We start from the raw sequence: 23,702 nt of genomic DNA on the forward strand, positions 1-23,702 counted from the left end.
TTGTATAGTGTTGTATTATTTTTTATATTGAAATTAATTAAAAGGTTAAAATAAAAATTAATAAAAAAGAATGTTTAAATGATTGTAATTATAATGTAAAACTTGATTGATTTCAATTTGAAAATATTCAAATTGAATTGATAAAATGCTTAATAAACGCAACATTTCAATAACAAAAATTCCAAGTTTCATTTAAATTTCAAACATTCAATATTATGATGACACTTATATACTTCTGTACTCACTATTGAAATATATATACCGGTATATATTGAAATTAAAAGGTTAAAATAAAAATTAATTTAAAAAAATCATGTTAATGAAAACGACTACAGCAGCTTTCAAAGCTGATGTTTGAACATATTTTGGTTTCAAGTCATATTTTTTGGGTTACCATATTTTTTATGGTTTAATATTGTGGTTGTAAAATGCAAGAATTCTATCTATCTATATTTACAATTAAAATATTTTTGGCGTTTGTTCATTTTTCTGTTACAATTAAACGCCCGGGCGCTAGATGGCAGCCGTCATCACATCCTCAACAACTAAATGAACATTGAAATCCCGCAAGATATCGGCGAAGACTGGGGACGAGAGGATACAGTCTAGTCTACCAGATGATATATTAGATATTGTTGTTCCAACAGTATCTTAATACATCACAATATGTTGTATAATGTCGGCTGTATTGTGTCGTATACAGAGCAAGCTGGCCTCCATGAGGAAGAACTTATCTCACCCTCTCCAGCACACACTGAGGGCATTGAGGAGCTCCATCAGTGATAGGATGCTCCATCCCAGGTGTGTGAGGGAGAGGTACCGCAGGTCCTTCCTCCCTGCTGCCATCAGACTCCACAACAAGAACACATCGAGATAATATTCAACAGCACCTCTTCTTGTTATTTTTGTAAATATGTTGTATATATAATATGGTGCAGAATTCTATTTTATTCTATTTAGATTTTTTTCATTTTATTATTTTATTTCTGGGTGTTTTTATTTGTTTGTATATTGCTCTGCTGTTTAAACCGAATTTCCCCTCGCGGGACAAATAAAGGATTTTGATTCTGATACATGCCCTAATGTGAAACTGAGATGTTTTATATGGTTGATCATCTTCTCATTATTGTCGTCTTCGAAGGTCTCCCATCGCGGAGTTCCTGTTGGCCGGCGGTCGCAGCATGACCTGGCTCGTGGGAAACAAGCTGGTGACGATAACGACCAGCGGAGGGACTCGGACTCAGGCGCTGCTGGGTCTGGACACGAGCGACAGGCTGGCGGCAGGCGGGGAAATGACGAGGTGATTCTAAAAGAATTGTGAAGAGTCGGACTCTCCTTCCTGTCCTCCTCTGACTGTTGCCATTCAGCAGGTCGGACCCGTCGCTGCACACCAGGATCACCAAAGAGGCTCCGGCCAAACTGGAGTCGCAGTCGAGTCAGAAGCAGAGTCGGGCGTCGCGCATCCGGGTCCGATCTATTTCAGGTAATCAGAGAATCCGTAGGTTGATCCGGACGTTAAACATGCATGAAGAATTAAAACATTTTCACGTTTGTGTAAAAGATCTGTCAATCAAACATCTGTAGCAGATGGGTTACAGGACGGCTCAGGTTCTCAAGCTTATTATCAAAACCGTCTCCCTGTCCCACTTCAAGGCCCACCAGTCAAGAACCGATGGCTCTAAAACATGCGTCTCACACAAGGGTCCAAAGTCTTTAGCAGTCCCAGATGTCGGATCAAAAATGTATTTATACCAAACAGGAAGTCTTATTTTTATTTTGTCTTTGCACGAGTTGAATAGTTTTATTTGTTCTCTTTCGTCAAACGATAATGTCTCTTTTCTCTTAGCTTAAACACTGACGGGTCACTAGGAGTGTGTATTTAAGAGAACCTGGCGATGCGTATCATGATTCATGGACAAATATATGATATATCGTAGTACTGTCGTAAGGATATATATTTGTAGTTTTGTCAAGTACTTGACTCTAGTGTTGCAGAATTTACAGACCACATGACTCTTGACGAAGATGTGACTGATTTCATTTGTTTTGAAACCAAAATATGTCCAAACAACCTCCTTAGAAGCTTTTGGGGTGTATCCTCTCGTCCTCGGTCATCGCTGGGATTTTAATTGTTCCTCTAGTTGCGGAAAAGGTAACCGCTGCCATCTAATGGCTGGAAGTTCAATTGCAACTGCAATTTTTTTCATGTTAATTGTGAATAAATGAAAAAAAAAAAGATTATTTTATTACCTTTATTTATTCAATATATAAAACATAAAAAAACATGATAACTAAAATGTGATAATAAACAAACATTTTATTTAAGTAATTCCTTTATATTTGTAAAGGGCAGTAATGCAGAACTTCAATATTGATACAGCATTGTGGGGAAAAAAGCAATATTTAAGTGTATTGATATTTTCCTACAGGTCACCATAGCAACATGAAGATTCATCTACTTTGATTTTGAGCCGACAATGGGGCATAAAACGAGGTGGCGGGTCAGATTTGACACTTTTCGTAAAACATTCACAGGTTGATGACTCGATATTTTTTATCCTTTTTTATAAGTAATATTTATAGAACGCTTTTCTAGACCAGGGTCACAAAACGCTTAAACAATCATAAATACTCAATAAAATATATACTTTAAAGATCAAGACGCCACCAAGACAAACACAGGAGTCTCAGAGAATCAAGGAAAAGGCGACATGTCCGGTGTGTCTTTCACCCTTTGCCCCTAGGTAGCTGGGACATGTTAAAGAGTCGTCGTCTCCTCTCTCTCTTTAGGGGGGCACGCACTCCGTGCTGGTCCGGCACAGAGTCTGAGTCCACTGGTGTCTCCCTCCGAGGGGGAGCTGGCTTCTCAACTCTCCCCCTCCGGCGCCCACTTGGAGGGTCTCAGTCCCTCCTCGTCGACCTCCACCACCTCCTCAGTACCCCCGCCCTTCAGGGACAACCCCAGCCTGGCAGACGTGGTGCCCATGCTGACGCAGGGCTGGGCGGAGATCTTCATCCGCAGACCCTCTGGTACGTTGAGAAAAGACACGTTTGATGGTTCGAATCCTTGTCGTGTGACGTCTCCGCCCGTGCTTGGATTCAACAGGAAACACCAGCTGGCTCATGTGTCTGGAGAACCCGCCGAGTCCCTTCTCCTCGGAGCTGGGCAACATCCCTCTGCAGGAGCTGTCCACGGTCCTCATGGCCATGGAAGGAGTGTCGGAGAAGACGCCGCAGACGGCGAGCGCTCCGGCCAGCACCGCCGCTCCCTCCACGGAAGCTAAAGTGCGGAGCAGTAAAGCAGGAGAGCCTCACGTCATCCAGCGCTCCAACACAGGTACGAGCGTCAGGTGGAGTCGCTTGAGATGGATACATAAAAAGTAGGTAGATCCTACCGTGTTCAGAGATCGGATTATATCAGTGATACAGAATTAAAGATAAACATTTCAAACATAGATTCTTTTGAAAAACAACAACTTCTGTATTAAATGATCTTTGAGTATAGTTGACTTAAAATATTTAAAATACTTTTTAATAGTTTTTTTTTGTTGTATAGTTTTGTATTATTTTTTTAATATATTTTTTTATATTGAAATTAAAAGGTTAAAATAAAAATGAATAATACAAAAAAAATCGTGTTTAAATGACTGTAATTATAATGTAAAACTTGATTGATTTCAATTTGAAAATATTCAAATTTAATTGACAAAATGCTTAATAAACGCAGCATTTCAATAACAAAAATTCCAAAGTTTTATTTAAATTTCAAACTTTCAATATTATGATGACGCTGATATACTTCTATACTTGCTCGCCCTCAGAAGAATCTTTAGTGTCAAACTTCTGCATGTGAACTCTTAGTCTTTAACTTGGGTAAGGTAAGGTAAGGTAAGGTTTATTGATCCCTCAGGAGGTCTCCTTCAGGAAATTGTTTTTTTCCAATAGCCACAGCAAATACAGCAATTTTTCATAAAAAAGAAATCAAAATAAAATAAGACCAAGAACAAAGGGAAATAAAGACAAAGAACAAGATGATACAATCTAAGTCTAAAGTTAAAGATAAAGAACATAGATCAAAGAAAAATATCAAAGACAAAGGATACAAAGACTAACATAGAACAGAACATCCAGATACTTTCACTCCACTCCTGCCCCCGAACTCAGAATTATACAATTTAATAGCCCGAGGATAACAATAGCAAGAAAATGACTCTGAGAAAGACACTCATTTACATGATTATTTAAATATATATATATATATATATATATATATATATATATATACTGTATATTCCAATAATTTCCATACATTTGTCATATACCTATAATTAGATTTATTTTCACAGTTTGAATTATGTTCATGTTGCGCCATATATCAACAAAGGTAAACCTTTAATGTTTTTATACATTAATTTTCATTAAATTTTGTATACAGAGAGACGAGTTCGGAAAATAACAAAACCAATTGTTAGAATCAGTTCATGAACATGTAACGGGCTTTAAAATATGTTCAAAGTATTAAAAAAATAGTGATTTGTATATTTACTAAATGTTAAAAACTTAATCAGGAAAAAAGACAAAATCAAAAAAAAAAAGTTCAATATATTTGAACATTCACAAAAATGAATGTGTTTTTGCATTTATTTGATTATAAATAAATACATATTGAAATTCTAAAATGGTCAAATAAAGTGAAATAAATCACTTGATTGTTGAAAACACAGAAGTCTGATAATAATTAAAAAGAATAAGTGCAGAAACTTAAACAAATATTTTATTTTAGTTTTTATTGGAGCTGTTTGTGCGTCTGACAGAAATCCAGTTCTGCTCGGGTCACTGTGACTCTGAATGTGTTTTTCCTTCTTTTTTTCACGGCCGTGAATTTCACATTTTCTTTTTTTTCTCCATGACTCATTTGTTTATCCATGTGTCTTTTTTTTGCTTCTTTTTTGTTGTTGTTGTCATCGGTGTCCTGCCTTTACTGTCCCGCCTGTAGTGGACGGCTCTCTTTGGTCTGTAGGTGTGGGCGGTGCCCCCCCAGGTCCTCCAGCACCTGGCAGGTTGCACAGGAGCATTTCTTGGGCAGGTACCGTCCACTTGTGTGCGCTCAACCGTTTGTGTGTCTCTCCGAAGGGACATGCGACCTGAGTGTAGCTGAGCAACAATTGAAGTGTAGATGTTTGCATCAGATGAATCGGCTTCGAATGAATCTAAAGACTTTTAGTTCCTGGCATGCTTGTCTCAAATGATTCAGTGCAGCTGACGTTTGTTTTCGTTGTGTTGCTGCTCTTGAGTTTGTCGTCAACCTCTGTTCTAACTTTCTTCTGACAATCGCAGTGAAACCCAGACCTTCGTCTTGTAATGAGTGTATACGCTGATGATGCGCTGATATTAACCTGTAATGTAGAATGTTTGACGTGGAAAAGCCTGATAGTGCTTTAAATATTTATTTGCAGTGTTACTTTGACTCTCTATCTACTTATTTAAGCCTGAGAAAAATGTTCAGTGAATGTATTAAATTCTATTCAAATTATGCATTTATATAAAATGCTTTTTATATTTCTCTTAAAACGATTTCATTTTCAAGTATTATTTTAGCAGGAGGGTTGTGACTGACCTTGTATTTTAATATGAAGTACTGAGACTTTTTGAAGTTTCCAGGAAAATCAAATGATAAATAAGACGAAAGTAGATAAAATAATAATTTTTCAAACAAATGTAAGTAAGTAATTTGTATTTATATAGCGCTTTTCCAGACCAGGGTCACAAAGCACTTAAACAATCAAAACAATATTCAATAAAAGATATACTTTAAAGATCAAGATAACACTGAGAACAACACAGGAGTTCCAGAAAATCAGGGAAAAGCCTGAACAAATGAAAACGTCTTAAGATGTTTCTTGAAGGAGTCAGTAGATCCATCGAGCTCAAAGAGAAGAAGATCGTTCCAAAGCTTAGGAGCAACACTAGTTTACCGCTCAAAAGACATTTTATGACGTCGCAGTTGCACCTTCCCGACACTAGAGGAGGCCAGAAACGAATTTTAGATATGGCGGATTGGAGCTTTAACAGGGGCTGAGAGCGACATTATTATTATGCTCATATTCTACTTCCCAGTCAATTTATTGATACTTCAGATTCAATTTGGTTTTGACAAATCAGTTCACAAATCAGTATTTTGCTGCAGGTTTGGTGTCATGTGATGAACCAACTCTGGCTCTTTTCCTGACTGGCTGCTTCTCTCCTGTGAAACCGTTAACAGGCCACCAGGCAATCACGTTGCCATGACAACCACACACACACATGAGTGTTTCTCATGTGCCATAAGAGCGATAATGGCTAGTGTGTGTGCAGGTCTGGGTTTCTCCCGCTGAAGGTTCATGTGTCCGACCCTAACGGCTGCATGAGTGTGTAGACGCTGTGTAGAACTCTGGTACTGATCCATGTCTGTAGGCTGGCGGGTCATGAAAGAATCGGGCGCATGAGTGTCTTTACATCTGATCTGACCTTTGATTGTTTCGATCGCACAAGCATAACGAATATGAGCAGCTGCCACAACCACCCTTGAATTATTGTTTAGTTTAATTAATTCATTTGTTTTTTCAAAGGTTGTTTTAAAAAATAAATGAATAAAAAAATTCACAGGACAAATCAAAACATATGTTTCTATTATCTAAAAATTCAACCTTTTATTATAGAAATGATTGAGTTAAATGGTTCAAAAAAACAAATGCTTTAAAAAAACATTTCTATACATTTTTCTTCTATATTTAAAGGTTTACATTTTCGTTTAATTGAATTAAAAATGTCAATTTATTTTTCGAAATTGTTATCTTTTTTAATTAATGCAGTTTAATATTCTAATTCCAATAATTTGCTTTTTAAATTGAATATAAAAATGTTGATAGTGACACCAGAAAATAAACACATTAACATGCCAAGTTGTCATGTGACGTCTGTGTGTCGCATGATTGGCTGAAAGCTCGGTTCTCTTTTGGTATTTTCTTCAGTGCGACTGTTATACATTTAAAAAAAAAAGAATTTAAAAGGCTACAAATAAAAAAAATACTGAATTTTAAAAATGTATTTTTTTTTATTATTAGAATATCAAACTTTTTTTTTACAATATTACACTATTGTAGTTTTAATTTTTTATTAAAAGGAAAACTAATTCAGTCTTTCAGTGATTTAATTCAATTATTAATAAAAAAAAAGGAAAGTTTCAGTCATTATTCCGATGCCACTGATACGTTTTAATTCCATCACCACACGTCTCCATCGTATCCACCAGTGACCCTGGACCGCTCAGGTCAGGCAGGTGGTCATAATGTTATGGCTGGTCCGCGTGTGTTTGTACTGACTGTAGCGTGACGTTTGGGTTTAATGGAGCCACTAACACGTGTTAACGATCACATGACCATTGTCCGGGATCACGGTTAAACGGTCACATGACCCGCTGTGTCGCAGACTCCGCCGTGGTCTTGGAGGAGGGGTCAGAGGTCAACGCGGGCATCGCGAAATCCGACTGGAAAGCCAGCAAGGAATTCGAACCGATGCCGTCCGACCCGATCTTCATGGCCGCCGACAAGTTTCAGAAAGCGGCGACGATCAGCCGGGTAAGGATTTTATCTCCAGACAGACGCCATGAAGTTGAAGGACGAAGTTCTGCCGGTTCTGACTCTGTTTCCTCCAGTCGTCCTCCATGTCCAGCCAGGACGACGAGAAGTCCACCCTGGAGGAGGTCAGCGAGGGCGCCATCCCCATCGATCAGCCTCTGGGTCTCTCCTCTCCCGGCAGCCAGGCGCCCGAGCTCTCCTTCCAGAGTCAGTCCCAGAGCCACGGGCTCAACAAGTCCAGCTCGTCCCCGGAGCTGCAGACCTTCTCGGAAGCCTTCACCCGGGCCGGTCACATGGACGCGGCGGCCGACGCGACGCAAACCAAAGCGCCCTCGGACGCGAAGCCGCTCCCCGAGAAGGACAAAGTGGAAGGAGGCGCCGACTATCTGAGTTCTGACGCCCAGAACCCGGGAGGAGATGTTCCGGCGGCGCCTCAGAGTTCCGGGGCTCGGATGAGGTTGGATATCCTGCCGTCGGCCTTCCAATCCGGACCCATCTCCCCGAGCGGAGGCCACCGGCCGCGCGGTCACACCATCTCCGTGTCGGCGCCGTCCTCCAGGAGAGAGACCAGGAAGGAGAGGGAACTGTACCAGAACCGAGCCGGGCTGGGCACCTCGGAGAAGATCTCCGGACTGAATCCAAGGTGACGACATTTGAAAATGTTTTTGTTGAAACAAAAGTCTCACGTCTTTCTCCTCCTGCAGCTTCGTCTTCCTTCAGCTCTACCACTCTCCCTTCTTCGGGAACGAAGCCAACAAGCCTCTGTTGTTGCCCAAAACCCAGGTCAGTGTCGGAGAGAACCTGGAGCTGAACTAGTTTACTTTTGGATCGTAGGAAACCAGAGCCTTCTGCATTAAATCATGTTTTTAATCATCATGTAAGATTCGATCATCTCTGCGAGTGTTAAATTCTCTGGTAGGCTAGCGCGGTCTAGCCACTAGCTAAGCTAGCAAGACCACATTGAAGACCACATTGAAGACCACATTGAAGACCACATTGAAGACCACATTGAAGACCACATTGAAGACACATTTAAGACCACATTGAAGACCACATTGAAGACCACATTGAAGACCACATTAAAGACCACATTAAAGACCACATTGAAGACCACATTTAAGACCACATTGAAGACCACATTGAAGACCACATTGAAGACCACATTGAAGACCACATTGAAGACCACATTGAAGACCACATTAAAGACCACATTAAAGACCACATTAAAGACCACATTGAAGACCACATTGAAGACCACATTGAAGACCACATTCGGTTTAAAACGCTCCTCACAGTTGAGAACCTTCTTCTCCTGCAGGTGATCGAGCGAGCCGTGAAGGTTCTGGACCAGATGCCTCCGTACGACACCCACAAGATCGGAGTGGTGTTTGTGGGTTCTGGTCAGGTGAGAACGTGGTCTCGTAACTGATATTCTAGATGGAGTCGAGCTCCATCACAAGTTGGACTTTGGTCAGTTTAAGTCCCTCACCCGGAGTCTGACCCGCTGGTCTCCGGCAGGTCAACAACGAAGTGGCCATCCTGTCCAACGAGTACGGATCGAACCGCTACGCGGCCCTGTTGACGGGTCTGGGCAAGCTGATCCATCTGAAGGACTGCGACCCGGACCAGATCTTCCTCGGCGGGCTGGACCAGTACGGAGACGACGGCGAGTTCACCTACTGTTGGCACGACGACATCATGCAGGGTGAGTGTCCACGAGGGTCCGTGAGCGTCGTCCCTGTCGTTGACCCGAACCCGTGCGTCCCGCAGCCATCTTCCACATCGCCACGCTCATGCCCAACCGCGAGAGCGACAAGGGCTGCTGCAACAAGAAGCGTCACATCGGCAACGACTTCGTGGTGGTGGTCTACAACGACTCCGGGGAGGACTACAAACTGGGCACCATAAAGGTCAGTGCGTCCCGACCGTCTCTTGGCCGAACCCGTCGTCATGGTTTATCTCCTCGCAACAGGGTCAGTTTAACTTCGTGGAGGTCATCATCAAACCGCTCAACTTCGAGTGTAACCTGGTGACGCTTCAGTGTCGCAAAGGTGAGTCCAGCTTCTCTTCCGTGAATCTGCAGAACCGTCACTCTGACGAGAGCGACCATTAAAATCCTGCGACGACATCTTTCTCACAGACTTGGAAGGGTTGGTCGACACGTCGGTGGCGAAGATCGTCTCCGACCAGAACCTTCCTCTCCTGGTCCGACAGATGGCGCTGCACGCTAACGTGAGTCCTCGCACACACACACACATTGCGTCAAGGTAGCGATAACTTATCTCGTGATACGCTTCGAGATACTCAACGACATTCTGTGATTCCTTTCTTTTGGTTGAACTAATTGAATTTAGAATATTTCCATAAATCAGTTTTAAAGACTTTATAGTAGTAGATATAAAAAAACGGATGTATAGTAAGTATCCTCTCATCCTCAGTCATCGCCAGGGTTTCATTGTTGCTTTGGCTGTCAAGGACGTATTGACTGGTGCCATCTAGTGGCCAGTTTAATTGCAACACATTAATGAACAAGCACTGTTTATGTTTGCATGTAAATTCTAAATAAAATAAAAATGATGTACTTGTGTGTATAAATTAACCTAAACATCTATGATACAAATAAAGATCTTTAGGCCAAGAAAATAATACGCCCCCTGCTGTTGAATATCGATATAGAACGTAAGTCTTCACACACACTTGTGTTAAGTTTTTCTCATGTGTGTCGCAGATGGCTTCTCTGGTGCATCAGTACCGGGCAAACCCGTCTGACGCTTACGCCTCCAAGTGGCTGGCCCGGTTACGACACATCAAGCGGATCAGAACCAGGGTAAGAGACGACTATCCGTCACGTCGGCATGAATGGATTCCTGACTCACTGGTCCTCCCTCAGGCTCACGAGGAGATCCAGTCTCGCTCGACTCCAGGAATCTCTCTCACTCAAGCCCACGCCCAGCAGAACAAGGCGTCGGCGGCGCCGCCGGAGTCCGCGGGTCAGAGGAAGAGACTGGTGTCGGCCGTGGACGACTTCACCGACTTCGTGTGATCGACTGCCGTCGGCTCGACTCTGGACGCACGTTTTGTTTCCCACCGAGAAAAATAAAGTCATGGAAGAATATTCTCCACTCGTGCAGCTGTTAAACTCTTTATTTAACATTGTCAAGTGCAAAAGCGAAAAAAAAAAAAACAACGGATAAAAAAACAACTTCATTTGCACCTAACACAACAAAAGTACACAAAGAAGAACCGACGTTAAATACTTGCGTGTTTACAGTCCATTACGTTTATTTTGACTGCAGTACCGAAGCAAAAGTATCATGACAAGCAAATTATTTACACCATTTAAGCACCAAATATACACACATGGATCATCACTGTGTTAATGAAAAGTTCCATTTTATTCAGCTTTATTGAACGTGTTCTCTGTTGGTTAAAGAAGCAGCTCGAACGAACGACGGCGACATGAATGACCTTCACGACGGCTTTAAAAATACACGTTTTCTCATGTTACCTCTGGACTAAGTGAGTAGATACGAGTCACTGACTGACGGGGATCGAGAGAAAAGTAAATGATGATTTAAGAATAAGTGCTGAAGGGTTTGAGTGAATCTTTTTCTTTTCTCCATCTCAAAAGTAAAGGAATACGATTGATGGCATCATATAAAAAAAATGAAAATGCAGCCCACAATGCATTGCAAGCTCACTTGTCCTTCAAGCATTATTTTTCAGGGACAAAAGAAATATTCTAAGTTGGCAAAAGAAGTTTCTCGGTAAAGGAGTCAAACTTGAAAAACTGCTCCAAGTGTTTTTGGTGATACTTTTTTCATTTACTTTTACTTGAAAGTGAAATAATTCTTTCTTACAGAGAGATTTGGCTTCATTTTGACTTAAAAATCCCCCCAAAAGCACCTTTTTTTCCCCCTCTTTGAAATGTCCAACTTTCCTGAGATCTTTCCTGGTCACGGGCGGCCGGCGTGACCATCAACAGACCCGCGGCGAGCGCTCGCTCGACGTCCTCAACGCGAGCGGAACTTATATCATAAAATAAAGTGCAAAAGTACAAACCGAGAGGTCGTGGCGACGCTAAAGCTTTGGCTTGAATCCACTGACGGTCTGAGTGAAGCTTATTAGTTTCAGAACATCAAAAGTGCTTATGAATCGACTGGACGAGGACTGGCATGATTGGCGGCGTCTGGGGTCGGGAGGCGTCACCAGACGACAGTAAAGAATCGCTTCTGTGTCCAGTCGCGTCCCCCTAGTGGCCACGTGCTGCATGACCTGCCGTGTGACCCCCAATTCGCCAGTACCGGGGCTGAACCAGTTCAACATAAAGACGTACCAGAGTTCCTGAGGCGAGCACGACCCTGCGCTCCTGTCGGTGACCCCGAATGTCCGCCAGGGTCACTCGAGGTCAATCCCGCTTTTTTTTGGGGCTCCTGCTGGTGACCCGCACCATCATCGGAACCTCCTTGTGCGCTTCATTCCCTCGGATTAAGAGTCCGGTGCCAGATGACAGACCCGCTGTTGCTGGCCCGCTCACCCCTGTTTGGTCTAGGTGGGGTGCACCTTGTTCTTGAGGGGGGGGGGCTTTCGCTTGCGCTTGTGTGTGGGGATGGTGGTGGTGTGAGCCGGGTGGTTGAACAAGCTGGTGGAGGGCAGCGGTTCTCTCTCCGTTTGAGGGTCCCACGCTTGGCTGGTGGGCGCCGGGGAACAAGGCGAGGAGGGGGCGGTTGGTTTGTTGGTGGGCGTGGGGGCAGGGGGGCCAGGGGGGGCGGTCTCGGGAGTGGACGAGGATTTGTTCTTTAAGAAAGACGTGGAGGACTTCTCGGGAAGTTTATCCGTTTTCTTCCCCTTCTTTCCTTTCTGCTTCTTCTCCGGACCCCCGGGGACCTCCTTCCTCGCCCCCTGCTCTCTCCTCCTCCTCTTCCTCTGGCTGCGCTCGAGTCTGCACTCCATGTGGTACACGTCCTCCATCGCCATGGTGACGCGATCCAGCTGCAGCAGGAGGGCGTCCAGGGTCGGGAGGAGTCTCCGTAGGGAGGCCTCGGTCTCAGCCTGCTCCCTCCAGCTGGCGCCCCCCACCATCACCCCGGGAGCCAGTCCGAACCCCGGCGCTTCGGTCAGGCTTAAGGGGCTGGAGGAGGCGGGACACCAGGAGGCTTCGGAGCCACCGTCCACGCTGTCCGGGGTCTGAGGGGAGTCCGGCCGGTCCAGAGGGGGCAGACAAAGAGACTTGCAGTCGCTGGTGGAGGAGGAGCGGGAGGGCGGCAGCTCCATGCCCTCAAACCGGACCTTGTGGCGAAACTACAGGAGAAAAAAGGTTTCGGTTAGAACATGAGAACGTGTGGGGGAACTTTCTCAAAGAGACCTCTTTAGTCCTGCTGAGTCCCATCCACATCTTCAGCCGTCGGAGGAAGAGCTCCACCATCTCGTAGTCCTGAAGATCCACGGCCGGGCGGTAAAGTTCGGCTCGTGCGCGGCGATAATTCCGCAGCAACACCGTCGTCACCAGCCACAGCAGCACCAGCCGCAGCAGCGCAAAGCTCAGGTGGAACACCAGGGACAGTCCGGAGCTGGAGGGTCCGGTCATCGTCCAGCCGGGTCGCCAGGACAGTAGGCCACGCCCACCGGCGCTCAGCAGAGAGAGACAGGCGCCAGACACGCTGCCGTAACCGTCGAGTATGGAGTGGAAGAGCTGGGAACGGGACAGAGGTGCATTGTGGGAGGTCAAGATCAGAGGGTGCCATCTAGTGGTCCCGGAAAATGGGAACAGCATCAGCATGAGTGTCAAGACTGACCAGGTGTCCGCTGTGAGAGAAGGCCAGCAGCAGCAGCAGCAGCGACGCTGCGATTCCAAGAAGCTCCAACACGGAGCGTCGCAGAGCTCGACCGAACACAGCCCACTCTCGGAGGAACCGCAGCTGATGGGACGCCTGCAATGACCGAAGAGAATAAAGTCAACTACAGCCAAAAATATGGAGAAGACAGCGCCATCTATTGGACTCTTTTGTACTACATTTAAAACATTTCTCTGTTAGATTATCCAACTTTGAGCTTCAGGATGATACCATATGCCCCGCGACACACATCGCCTTACGCTTCGTGATACACATCGCCTTACGCTTCGTGATACACATCGCCTTACGCTTCGCGACACACATCGCATTACGCTTCGCGACACACATCGCCTTACGCTTCGCACACACATCGCCTTACGCTTCGTGATACACATCGCCTTACACTTTGTGATACACATCGCCTTACGCTTCGCGACACACATCGCATTACGCTTAGCGACACACATTGCCTTACGCTTCGCGATACACATCGCCTGATGCTTCGCGACACACATCGCCTTACGCTTCGCGACACACATCGCCTGACGCTTCGCGACACACATCACCTGACGCTTCGCAACACACATCGCCCTATGCTTCGCGATACACATCGTCTTATGCTTCACGATACACATCATCTTATGCTTCATGATACACATCGCCATAGGCTTCACAATACACATTACCATACGCTTCACGATACACATCACCATAGGCTTCACGATACACATCACCATAGGCTTCATGATACTCATCACCATAGGCTTCACGATAAACATCACCATACGCTTAACGATACACATCACCATAGGCTTCACGATACACATCACCATAGGCTTCACGATACTCATCACCATACGCTTCACGATACACATCACCATACGCCTCATGACATACAAAGAGAAAATCTCTCCCCCTTTGTTTGGAACCCCTACTGTCTCTGAGCCCCTCTCCTCCTCTTGGTCTTCCTTCACTGCTGTATCTTTGGGTAATATTTTGGCACTAGTTAACAAGATGAAACCCTCCTCTTGCTCAGATGACATCTTTCCTTGTAGCCTTTTTATCAAAGTATTTGATGTAATTGGCCCCTGGGTTACCAATATGGTGAACCTCTCCCTTTCCACAAGGGGTTTTCCCCAATGTTTTTAAACATGCCATTGTAGAGCCTCTGCTCAAAAAGCCAGGCTTAGACCCAACTGACCTCAGTAATTTCAGGCCTATTTCTAAGCTCCCTTTCTTGTCCAAGATCTTGGAGAAGGTGGTGTCTGAGCAGCTGTCTTTGTTTCAGTCTGGCTTCCGTAAACATCACTCTACAGAGACGGCTTTACTGAAGGTGTCCGATGACATCATGATGTCGGCTGACTCGGGTAAATTCACTGTTCTGGTTCTCTTGGATCTGTCCTCAGCCTTTGACACAGTTGATCACCAGATTCTGCTGAAAAGACTGAGGGATGAAGTGGGACTGTCTGGGTCTGTGTTAGAATGGTTCTCATCATACCTTTCTGGGCGCAGTTTTAGTGTATCTGCCAATCAAATGAGGTCTGAATCAGCAGATCTGATGTGTGGAGTCCCTCAAGGTTCTGTTCTGGGTCTTTTATTGTTTTTGCTGTACTTGATTCCCCTCGGTAAAATCATTCAGAGATTTCCTGATGTTTCTTATCACATTTTTGCTGATGACATCACCATACGCTTCACAATACACATCACCGTAGGCTTCATGATACTCATCACCATACGCTTCATGACACACATCACCTTACGCTTCACGATACACATCGCCTTACGCTTCACGATACACATCGCCTTACTCTTCGCGATACACATCGCCTTACGCTTCACGATACACATCGCCTTACTCTTCGCGATACACATCGCCTTATGCTTCGCGATACACATCGCCTTACTCTTCACGATACACATCACCTTACGCTTCACGATACACATCGCCTTACGACACACATCGCCTTACGCTTCACGATACACATCGCCTTACGCTTCACGATACACATCACCTTACGCTTCACGATACACATCACCTTACGCTTCACGATACACATCGCCTTACTCTTCACGATACACATCACCTTACGCTTCACGATACACATCGCCTTACGACACACATCGCCTTACGCTTCACGATACACATCGCCTTACGCTTCACGATACACATCACCTTACGCTTCACGATACACATCGCCTTACGACACACATCGCCTTACGCTTCACGATACACATCGCCTTACGCTTCACGATACACATCACCATAGACTTTGTCGTATGCATAATCCAACGCATCAAAATGTAACGTTGGAACCATTTTTCCTATTTAACATCCAACCTTGAGCACCAGGATGAAGAGCAGCAGCGCCGACATCACTGCATACGTCTGACTCTGTCTGGCGAGCGGGAGGAAGTCGGTGAAGGCGTCCCGGGGGTTCTTCACATAAGCCGACCACTGCTGCGAGGCTGCGATGCAGCGGCTCAGGTGGAAGCCGCACACCGTCGCAGCCAGAGCGATCTTGCAGAGACCCAGGAGCCGCCAGGCTGACAGCAGGTAACCTTTGCCGTCCCGCCGGAGGCCCAGAATACCCCGGAGAAGGAAGTACGACACCAGGCCGAGGAGGATGATCTGAGGGGAGGCGGCCAGTTATTCGGGCTTCAAGCAATGAGTCATTAAGATGTCAAGGACAAGGTATTACCAGGAGGAGGAGCTGTAGGTCCAGGCTGGTGATTGGCCACAGACTGACGACCGTGAGGTCCAGACTGGACTGAGCGCGCTCAGAGACCGGGAAGTCAAAGAGGAAAGAGAAGACGGCCAGAAGGTTGGTGTTTATGTTGTAGAGCGAAAACTCCACCAACAAGGAACGTGACCTGAAAAAGGGGAAACAACAAACATAAACGGAACAACCAGGATCTAAACATCAACATTCATGATGTCTACAGAATTGTGATTTATTGTAATATTTATCCTGTTTTCTAAAAACGATTCAATATTACCAAAAATGTAAAGGAAAAAATATGTAAAAATGATTTGACCGAAAACAACTTTTGAATTTTTTTTCCCTGCCTAAGCCTCAACTTCCCTAAATTATGAATTTATATTTTCACAACAAAAAAAAAAACAAGATGAATATATCGGGACTATCTGGAGGTCACTAGGCATCAATATTTATATGTATATACAAGTACAAAAACATAAAGTAAGATATGTTTTGTATTAAAATGACACTACATTTATTGTGTATGACTACAAAACACATAGATACAACTTTAAAAATCAAAATCAGATTTTACTGTCTATCGGCCAGCATGCTAACAACTACTGAAGGTGGTTGCCATAACAACCACGCAGATCCGTCCACTCGAGTGTCAACGTAATCATTTCACTCAGCGTGGAAGGAGTCAAGGTAGATTACAATAACAAGTATCAACACATCAATGACAGTGGGACCTGCAGCAGTACCTGGTGTTGAGCCAGTGGTGGCGCTGCAGCTGCAGCAGGGAGTTTGAAGCTTCCTCCAGACTTCGGTTCACCAGCAGGGTCAAGTCCAGTCCTCCATCTGTCCTCGTGCGACCCGAGTCGTGCACCCTGACGGAAGCATGGGAGTTACTTAGCGGGATTAAAAAAAAACTAATGGATCTTTAACCCTCTCACCAGTCCACACTGGAGGATTCTGGGTAATTCTCGGCTCCTGACGCCAATCGGGACCAAATACTTGAAATACCTGGAAAAGATGAGAGTCTACAATGAAAATGTGTTTTTTTTTAAGTTTGTTGTTGCTGTTTTTTCCCCTCATCATCTGCCCTTGAGAACGACACGTCGAAGCTGAGACGTTGTGGTCAGTGGTCGCCTGACTGAACCCACCTGGCGTGTGACTGATCTGCCTCAGTCTCAACTCGCCCAGCAACAAACTTCCCGTGTCCCTCAAGAGAGTCTCGTCGTCCAGGAGACGAGGAAACAAGGATCCGTTCAGCCACGTCAGAACATCGTCGCGGCTTGAAGGAGACAAAGACAAACGTCAGGTTTATCGACAAAACTTCTTTTCCCTTTTCTTGACGACACAAATTACTCTTTTCGGAAACTATGAAAGTATATCAGTGTCAACGCAATATTGAATGTTGAAATTGAACACCTTTTTTTTATTGAGATATAATTCAAATCATTTAATTTATCACAGATTGAAGAAGATTAAGAAAGTAAATAATTAATTTTCAAATAAATTAAAATGATCTAATTCAAATATTTCTATATAGAAAGGTAGATTTTAGTTTTTTAAATTAAAAAACAAAAATCTACCTTTCTATATAGAAATAATTGAATACGATTATTTTATTTAAATGAAAAAAATAATTTTGAAAAATTTAAAATTCCAATTAGAACGTGCATAGTTTAAATTAAATATTTAAAAATGTAGTCGTCAGCAGACGATACCAAAAGAGTCCTGAATTGATCAAATAAAAAATGAGTTTTTTCAAATGTATATTTTGAATTAATACAATGCCTTAAAGGTTATTTTCTATTAAATATAAATCTTTGAGTTTAATTCAATTGTTAAAAAACCTAACTATCAATATATGAATTATTCAATTTATTTATTAATGTTTAATATTATGTCTTATCGCTGGGTCAAGGTGTCCCATTTGTTTTGGGGCCTTCGGGTCACCTTGACCCTGAGGGTTAAACAAGGGTTAACGAAAAGGAATACTTGAAAAATATTTTGATGTATGAATTCAAAGTGTCAACATTTTAAAAGTTAAATTCAATCTCATATAATATATATATAAATATAATATATCAATATACAGATGGAACTGCTTTAAAAATAGTTTCTAACCCAATATTTTGTCTATATTACTTGAAAAATGATACTTTAGCATTTGAAATATTAACGAAGGCATCAAGCTCAATTGAAGGCAGTCAGATGGATGAACACAACCATCTTTTCCTGACAGCGTCTCTACCTGCTGATGTTGAGGAACTCTGGCGTGTGCAGCACATGTTGCAGCTGGTTGCGAAGTCTCAGGCCGTGTGTGTCCTTGTCCGAGTCGGAATAATTCAGGAGCAGAACCACCAGGAGGAAGAACATGTAGACCAGGAAGTTCTAGAAGGGAACAACCGATCCGGCATCAGGTTGTCATACCGTCCGTCAATCATCTGCCGCGCTCACCTTCAGCATGGTGTGCAGCATGTGGACCTTGCGGGCCTGATGTCGAGCCTGGGACAGAGCGAACCCTTGCGGAGGTCTCACCCTCGGGACCCTCTGGACGACCCGCTCCACTCTGGGGAACTCAACCAGCACATCCTGGTCCTCTGGACGCAGCCGACGGACACAGACTGCAAAGTAGCAGGCCTCACACAGAACCTGCAGGACGGGATGAAACCTGCTGTCAAAGGTCTCAAGGATTGTGTTTAATGACTCCATGAATCACTGTGAGCAGGATTTATCTTCGACTGTAAACTGTCTTGAGACACTTTCAATAAATTCCATTGAAATAAAAACGCCACAACATATAGTGTCTATTGTTGTCCTTAACATTTAAAAAATGTACACTTTTTCTTTTCTAGACCCTTTAGGAGATCCAGATCAATCCCTAGAAAAAGAATATCTACTGATGAGTTCACTGAGAGGGAGTGAGACTTTTAAAACTATTAAAAAAAAAAAAACCTGAGGTCTGGTACCTTCAGTGGCTCCAGCAGAAGGCAGGAACACAGGAAGCTAGCCAAGCAGGAAATGAGCCACATCATGGAGACCTTCTGTCCGAACCCTCTTCCCGCCCAGATGGAGACGCAGTTGGCGAGCATGATCCCGGTCCAGCTTCCCCAGAGAGCCGCTTGACCGCACCAGGGAGGGAAGCGTCTGGGTCGACACACGTCGGCCACGACTGCAGGGGCGACAACAGCCAAACCCAACTATGAGCTTCTGAGGGATTTGTTTTTTAACTTAATTAGATCTTGACCATGTCAAGTGTTTCCATTGTTTGTAATCTGAAATGCTTTGTATCATTCAAATGTTTCTTCCTCAAATCAAACACAGAGAAAAATGTCATCTCGTACTTGTATTTGAGGTGAAGGCATTTTTCGGGGGGTCCCTCCTCGCAGACTCCAGTGGAAGAGGCTCGTTCAACTTGGGCAGCAGAATCACTTCTGTTTTGTCCCCGAAAATACTCGACCTGACGACAAAAGTTTGTGATTTGTGGTTAAAGTGAAAGAAAAAGTCTTTTATCTCTTACAAGTCGGCCATTTCGCTCTCGTCCGCCTGCGGGAAGAAGTTCTGTCCGTCCGTCAGAATGTGTTTGATCAAGTCCTCGTCTGTTGGCAGAACTTAAAAGTCAGCATCTTTCACGGTACAAACGGGATCTTTTTCCCGTTACCTGATGATGAGAAACATTTGTTCGGCTGCTCGGATCCTTCCTCGTCGTTGGGGTTAAAGGTCATATCGACCCCGAGGTGCCTGCTCCCTTGACCCCTCTTCAGTCTGGGGGGTCCTGCCCCGTGTCCCCCTCCGCCCCCCTGACTCTGCAGCTCCGGCCAGTCCTGGTCGTCGACCTCTTCCTCCGTCGAGCCCCAACTTTCCACGCTGGAAAACAGAGGACGTGCTCATTTTTTAGACTCCTGTGAAATTGCGAGAATTTATAGAAAACAACTCAAAGAATTTTTTTTTTTTTTATATTATTGCCACTTTTAGGTTAAACCTGCACAAAACAAAAACAAAACATTTGAAAACACACAGCCCATAGAAAGGTTTTAAGTTTAAGTTTCAATAAAAATAGGGTTGCTTTATTTTTAATGACTTACTTAATGGACGTTAATTTAAGACAAACTCGTTTTAGAGCAGCACCATCGCCAGGACTCATCCAGCAGTAGAACCAGTAACCATGAAAGTAGTAGAATTAATAGTAGTATTAGAAGTATAATTAGTTGTATAAATGTAGGTAGTAGAATTAAAAGTATTAGTAGTAGTATAAATACAAGTAGTAGAAGCAGTAGTAGAATTAAAATTGGAATTAGTAGTTTTAGTAAAAGTAGTAGAAGAATTAGTAGAATTAGTAGTATAAGTATAAGTAGTAGAAGCAGTAGTAGAATTAAAATTCGAATTAGTAGTATAAGTAAAAGTAGTAGAAGAATTAGTAGAATTAGTAGTAGAAGTAGAAGTAGTAGAAGCAGTAGTAGAATTAAAATTCGAATTAGTAGTATAAGTAAAAGTAGTAGAATAATTATTAGAATTAGTAGTAGAAGTAGAAGTAGTAGAAGCAGTAGTAGAACTAGAAGTACAATTAGTAGTAGAAGTAGAAGCAGTAGTAGTATAAGTAGTAAAAGCAGTAGTAAAATTAGTAGTAAAAGTACAAGTATAAATAGTCGTAGAATAAGTGGTATAAGTAGTAGAAGCAGTAGAAGAATTGCTAATATAAGTATATGTAGTAGTATAATTAGTAAAATAAGTATAAGTAGTAGAAGCTGTAGTAGAATTTAAAGTATTACTAGTAGTTTAAGTATAAGTAGTAGAAGCAGTAGTAGAATTAGAAGTAGAACAAGTAATAAGTAGTAGAATCAGTAGTAGAATTAGAAGTCAAATTAGTAGTATAAGTATAAGTAGTAGAATTAGTGGTATAATTAGTAGTATAAGTATAAGTAAAGGTAAGGTAAGGTAAGGTAGAACTTTATTGATCCCTCAGGAGGTCTTCTTTCGGGAAATTGTTTTTTCCAATAGCCACAGCAAATACAGCAATTTTTCATAAAAAATAAATCAAAACAAGCAGGACTCACCTCTTGGTGGACGGCGTGGGCAGATCCAGGTTTGTTTCCTCCGAGTTGGTCTGTGAAAGAGACGGAGAGAGAAAATGAAGCTTCACGGTGTTGAATACAAACCAGCAGACGTCACTCACCTCAGCGTTGTAATACAGGAAGGAGCTTCCAGCCATGGAGTTGTCTAGGAAGTCGTCAATCTCCACGGACTCCTGGTCCACGTGTGGTGTCGCCTGCTCCACCGACACACACTGATGCACAAAGAGTGTTGAGCTCGACTTGTGCCGAGCAACAAGGGGTCGGAGGTCGCTCACCTTGCTGCGGCTCATCCGGAAGAGCGTGAAGACGAGCAGGTAAAGAGGGTAAACCACGAGACACGAGACCACGCCGGCCGCCACCGTCTCCCCGTTCAACGAGGACAACCTGGAGACGGCCTGAGAACTGCACACGGAAGTTGAAGGTTTATATACATGTATTTAATCTTGGCATTGGATTTTGTTTTTGTAATTTGTATATTGAAAGATTTGGTTTGTTTTTGATTGAACCAAAGACCACAGACGATTGTTTTTTTCACTAAGATTAATATTCTAATCCCAAAAATAATAATAATAAAAAAAATCACTGAATACTCGTTCGCACCCATTTAAATTGTTAGCATAACTGACAATACATGGAAAATAATACTGAATACATTTGAGTCAAAAAACCAAAAGGAAGAAAAAATGTGAATTCTGGTGACAAATAATTATTTGATACAACAAAAACAATGCTTCGGAATTTTTTTCTTAAATCATGAGCATCTTACTCCTCTTTGTGTAGACTTAAAAATACTATATAAAAATCTTGATACAGTAGTGCAAACAGACAATACTAAATCTGACAGAATGAAAAAAATATTTGGATTTTGGAAATACATTTTGAAAGATTGAAAATAGAATATCAAACTCTAATATTTATATTGTACTGTTCAAAAGTTTGGGTTCACTTGACATAAAATTAATCGGAAATACACTCCATACATTGTTAATGTGGTAAATGTATGTTTTTTAATGGAATATCTACATAGGTGTATAGAGGCCCATATCCAGCCACCATCTGTTCTAATGGTACATGTTGTGTACTCTCGTGCGATTATCTTAGCTCATCTGAAAACAGTTTGCTGGTTAGAGAATCTAGAAAACTGCTCGTCCTTTGAGCTGGCATGTGGAGCGTCATAGTTGTGGGTTCACTTGTACTTTCAAAATGGCCATAAAAAGAGAACTTTCATGTGAAACTTTTCGTAGTCTTAGAAATGAAGGCTATTCCATGCGACAAGAAACTGAAGATTTCCTACAACAGTGTCTCAGAGAGCTGCACTAACAGGCTATAATCAGAGTAGAAAAACAGTGGGAGGCCCCGGTGAGGAAGAAGACAAGTTCATCCGAGTCACTAGTTTGAGAAATAGACGTCGGCAGCTTCATTAAAAATAGGAATAGTCCCTGACTTCATCCGTCAAGCATGGTGGAGGTCATGTGATGGTCTGGGAAGGCTTTTGTGCTGCTAAAGTGGGAGATTTGTACAAGGTAAAGGGGATTTTGAACAAGGAAGGCTATCATTTCATTTCGCAGCACCATGCCATACCCTGTGGAGCACTTGATTGTAACCAGTTTTGTCCTACAAAAGGACAAAGACCCGAAGCACACCTTCAAGATATTTAGAGAAGAAGAAGCTGGTGTACAGTGTGTAATTGCCAGATGTGCGAGAATCTGTAAGAATGCAAAGGGACTTAAATCCATCCAAGAGCTCCTGTGGAGGTGGCGAGAATGGAGGAGTCCATTATGGAAGCATCCCACAGTACTGGAGACCACTTAGCATCTGGTCCACCCCAAAGCCACAGGACGGACAGGGACGCACTTAACGCTAATTCAGGAAACCGACCTACGAGACAGAAAGTAAAATGGCGCCCCCTAGCAAACAATAGTACGGCATGGATCTCCACAATGGCTAGAGAACGGTGTGGCACTGAGGAGAACAGAAGCTGCACTGGAGTGCGTACAAAGCAGCCAAGCACAACAGAAAAGGGAGATTTCACAGCTGAGAAAAGAAATCAAGGCTTTTCAACAGGCAATATAAGAATCCAGCCCCGAAGATCAGTTAGGCATAAAAGACCTGACCACGGATCTTGGAGGGCAACTGCGTAGGTGGAGAAGCGCAGAAAGATCTCTGAGATTGAGGAAGAGGCGAAGCGAGCTCGGTTTATCAGAGACCCGTACAGGTTTGGCAAAACTCAGCACCAAGGAAATTGTGGAACAGTTCCTGGAAGACAGCCACAGTGACGCTCTTAGGGACCAAGCCTTGGGTTAGCAATATGCCCGAGGAAAGCCAGAGAACCCACATGGAGAGAAGTCCAAGACATAGTACAAAAAGCCCGGTCCACATCTTCCCCAGGACCTAGAGCCATACCCTATAAGGTATACAAGAAATGCCATTTCCTCCTCAGCAGGTTATGGAGGCTGTTGAGGAGGATAT

At 43.3% G+C, this 23,702-nt stretch overlaps 2 protein-coding genes across 8 annotated transcripts in view; one reads left to right on the plus strand and one right to left on the minus strand.

Annotated features, from left to right (window-relative positions):
- The window catches only part of tsc2 (TSC complex subunit 2), a 28,958-nt gene extending 18,224 nt beyond the window's left edge, over positions 1-10,734 (plus strand). For 2 of the 6 annotated variants that reach the window (XM_087805733.1, XM_087805765.1), the window contains 15 exons: positions 1,142-1,300; positions 1,368-1,483; positions 2,791-3,030; positions 3,107-3,337; positions 4,997-5,086; positions 7,468-7,616; positions 7,694-8,259; positions 8,321-8,399; positions 8,935-9,021; positions 9,135-9,321; positions 9,387-9,526; positions 9,589-9,667; positions 9,757-9,848; positions 10,345-10,443; positions 10,507-10,734. In XM_087805733.1, the coding sequence (XP_087661859.1) occupies positions 1,142-1,300; positions 1,368-1,483; positions 2,791-3,030; positions 3,107-3,337; positions 4,997-5,086; positions 7,468-7,616; positions 7,694-8,259; positions 8,321-8,399; positions 8,935-9,021; positions 9,135-9,321; positions 9,387-9,526; positions 9,589-9,667; positions 9,757-9,848; positions 10,345-10,443; positions 10,507-10,659 (2,467 nt within the window). In that variant the 3' untranslated portion in view covers positions 10,660-10,734. The remainder of the gene's footprint in view (positions 1-1,141; positions 1,301-1,367; positions 1,484-2,790; positions 3,031-3,106; positions 3,338-4,996; positions 5,087-7,467; positions 7,617-7,693; positions 8,260-8,320; positions 8,400-8,934; positions 9,022-9,134; positions 9,322-9,386; positions 9,527-9,588; positions 9,668-9,756; positions 9,849-10,344; positions 10,444-10,506) is intronic. The other 4 variants (XM_087805741.1, XM_087805774.1, XM_087805748.1 and 1 more) reach the window with 3 other exon arrangements.
- Positions 10,735-10,759: 25 nt separating this feature from the next.
- The window catches only part of pkd1a (polycystic kidney disease 1a), a 63,721-nt gene continuing 50,778 nt past the window's right edge, over positions 10,760-23,702 (minus strand). Inside the window, exons 39-55 of one of the 2 annotated variants that reach the window (XM_087805721.1) lie at positions 21,509-21,635; positions 21,335-21,445; positions 21,216-21,265; positions 19,823-20,028; positions 19,682-19,760; positions 19,506-19,621; positions 19,131-19,333; positions 18,619-18,813; positions 18,413-18,552; positions 17,316-17,446; positions 17,106-17,175; positions 16,914-17,039; positions 16,150-16,321; positions 15,789-16,079; positions 13,412-13,546; positions 12,982-13,308; positions 10,760-12,917 (exon numbers count right to left, since the gene is read on the minus strand). In XM_087805721.1, coding sequence (XP_087661847.1) covers positions 12,165-12,917; positions 12,982-13,308; positions 13,412-13,546; positions 15,789-16,079; positions 16,150-16,321; positions 16,914-17,039; positions 17,106-17,175; positions 17,316-17,446; positions 18,413-18,552; positions 18,619-18,813; positions 19,131-19,333; positions 19,506-19,621; positions 19,682-19,760; positions 19,823-20,028; positions 21,216-21,265; positions 21,335-21,445; positions 21,509-21,635 — 3,232 coding nt within the window. In that variant the 3' untranslated portion in view covers positions 10,760-12,164. The remainder of the gene's footprint in view (positions 12,918-12,981; positions 13,309-13,411; positions 13,547-15,788; positions 16,080-16,149; positions 16,322-16,913; positions 17,040-17,105; positions 17,176-17,315; positions 17,447-18,412; positions 18,553-18,618; positions 18,814-19,130; positions 19,334-19,505; positions 19,622-19,681; positions 19,761-19,822; positions 20,029-21,215; positions 21,266-21,334; positions 21,446-21,508; positions 21,636-23,702) is intronic. The other variant, XM_087805712.1, reaches the window with a different exon arrangement.

Source organism: Callionymus lyra, chromosome 1, assembly GCF_982586985.1.
Source record: "Callionymus lyra chromosome 1, fCalLyr1.hap1.1, whole genome shotgun sequence".
NCBI lineage: Eukaryota > Metazoa > Chordata > Actinopteri > Syngnathiformes > Callionymidae > Callionymus > Callionymus lyra.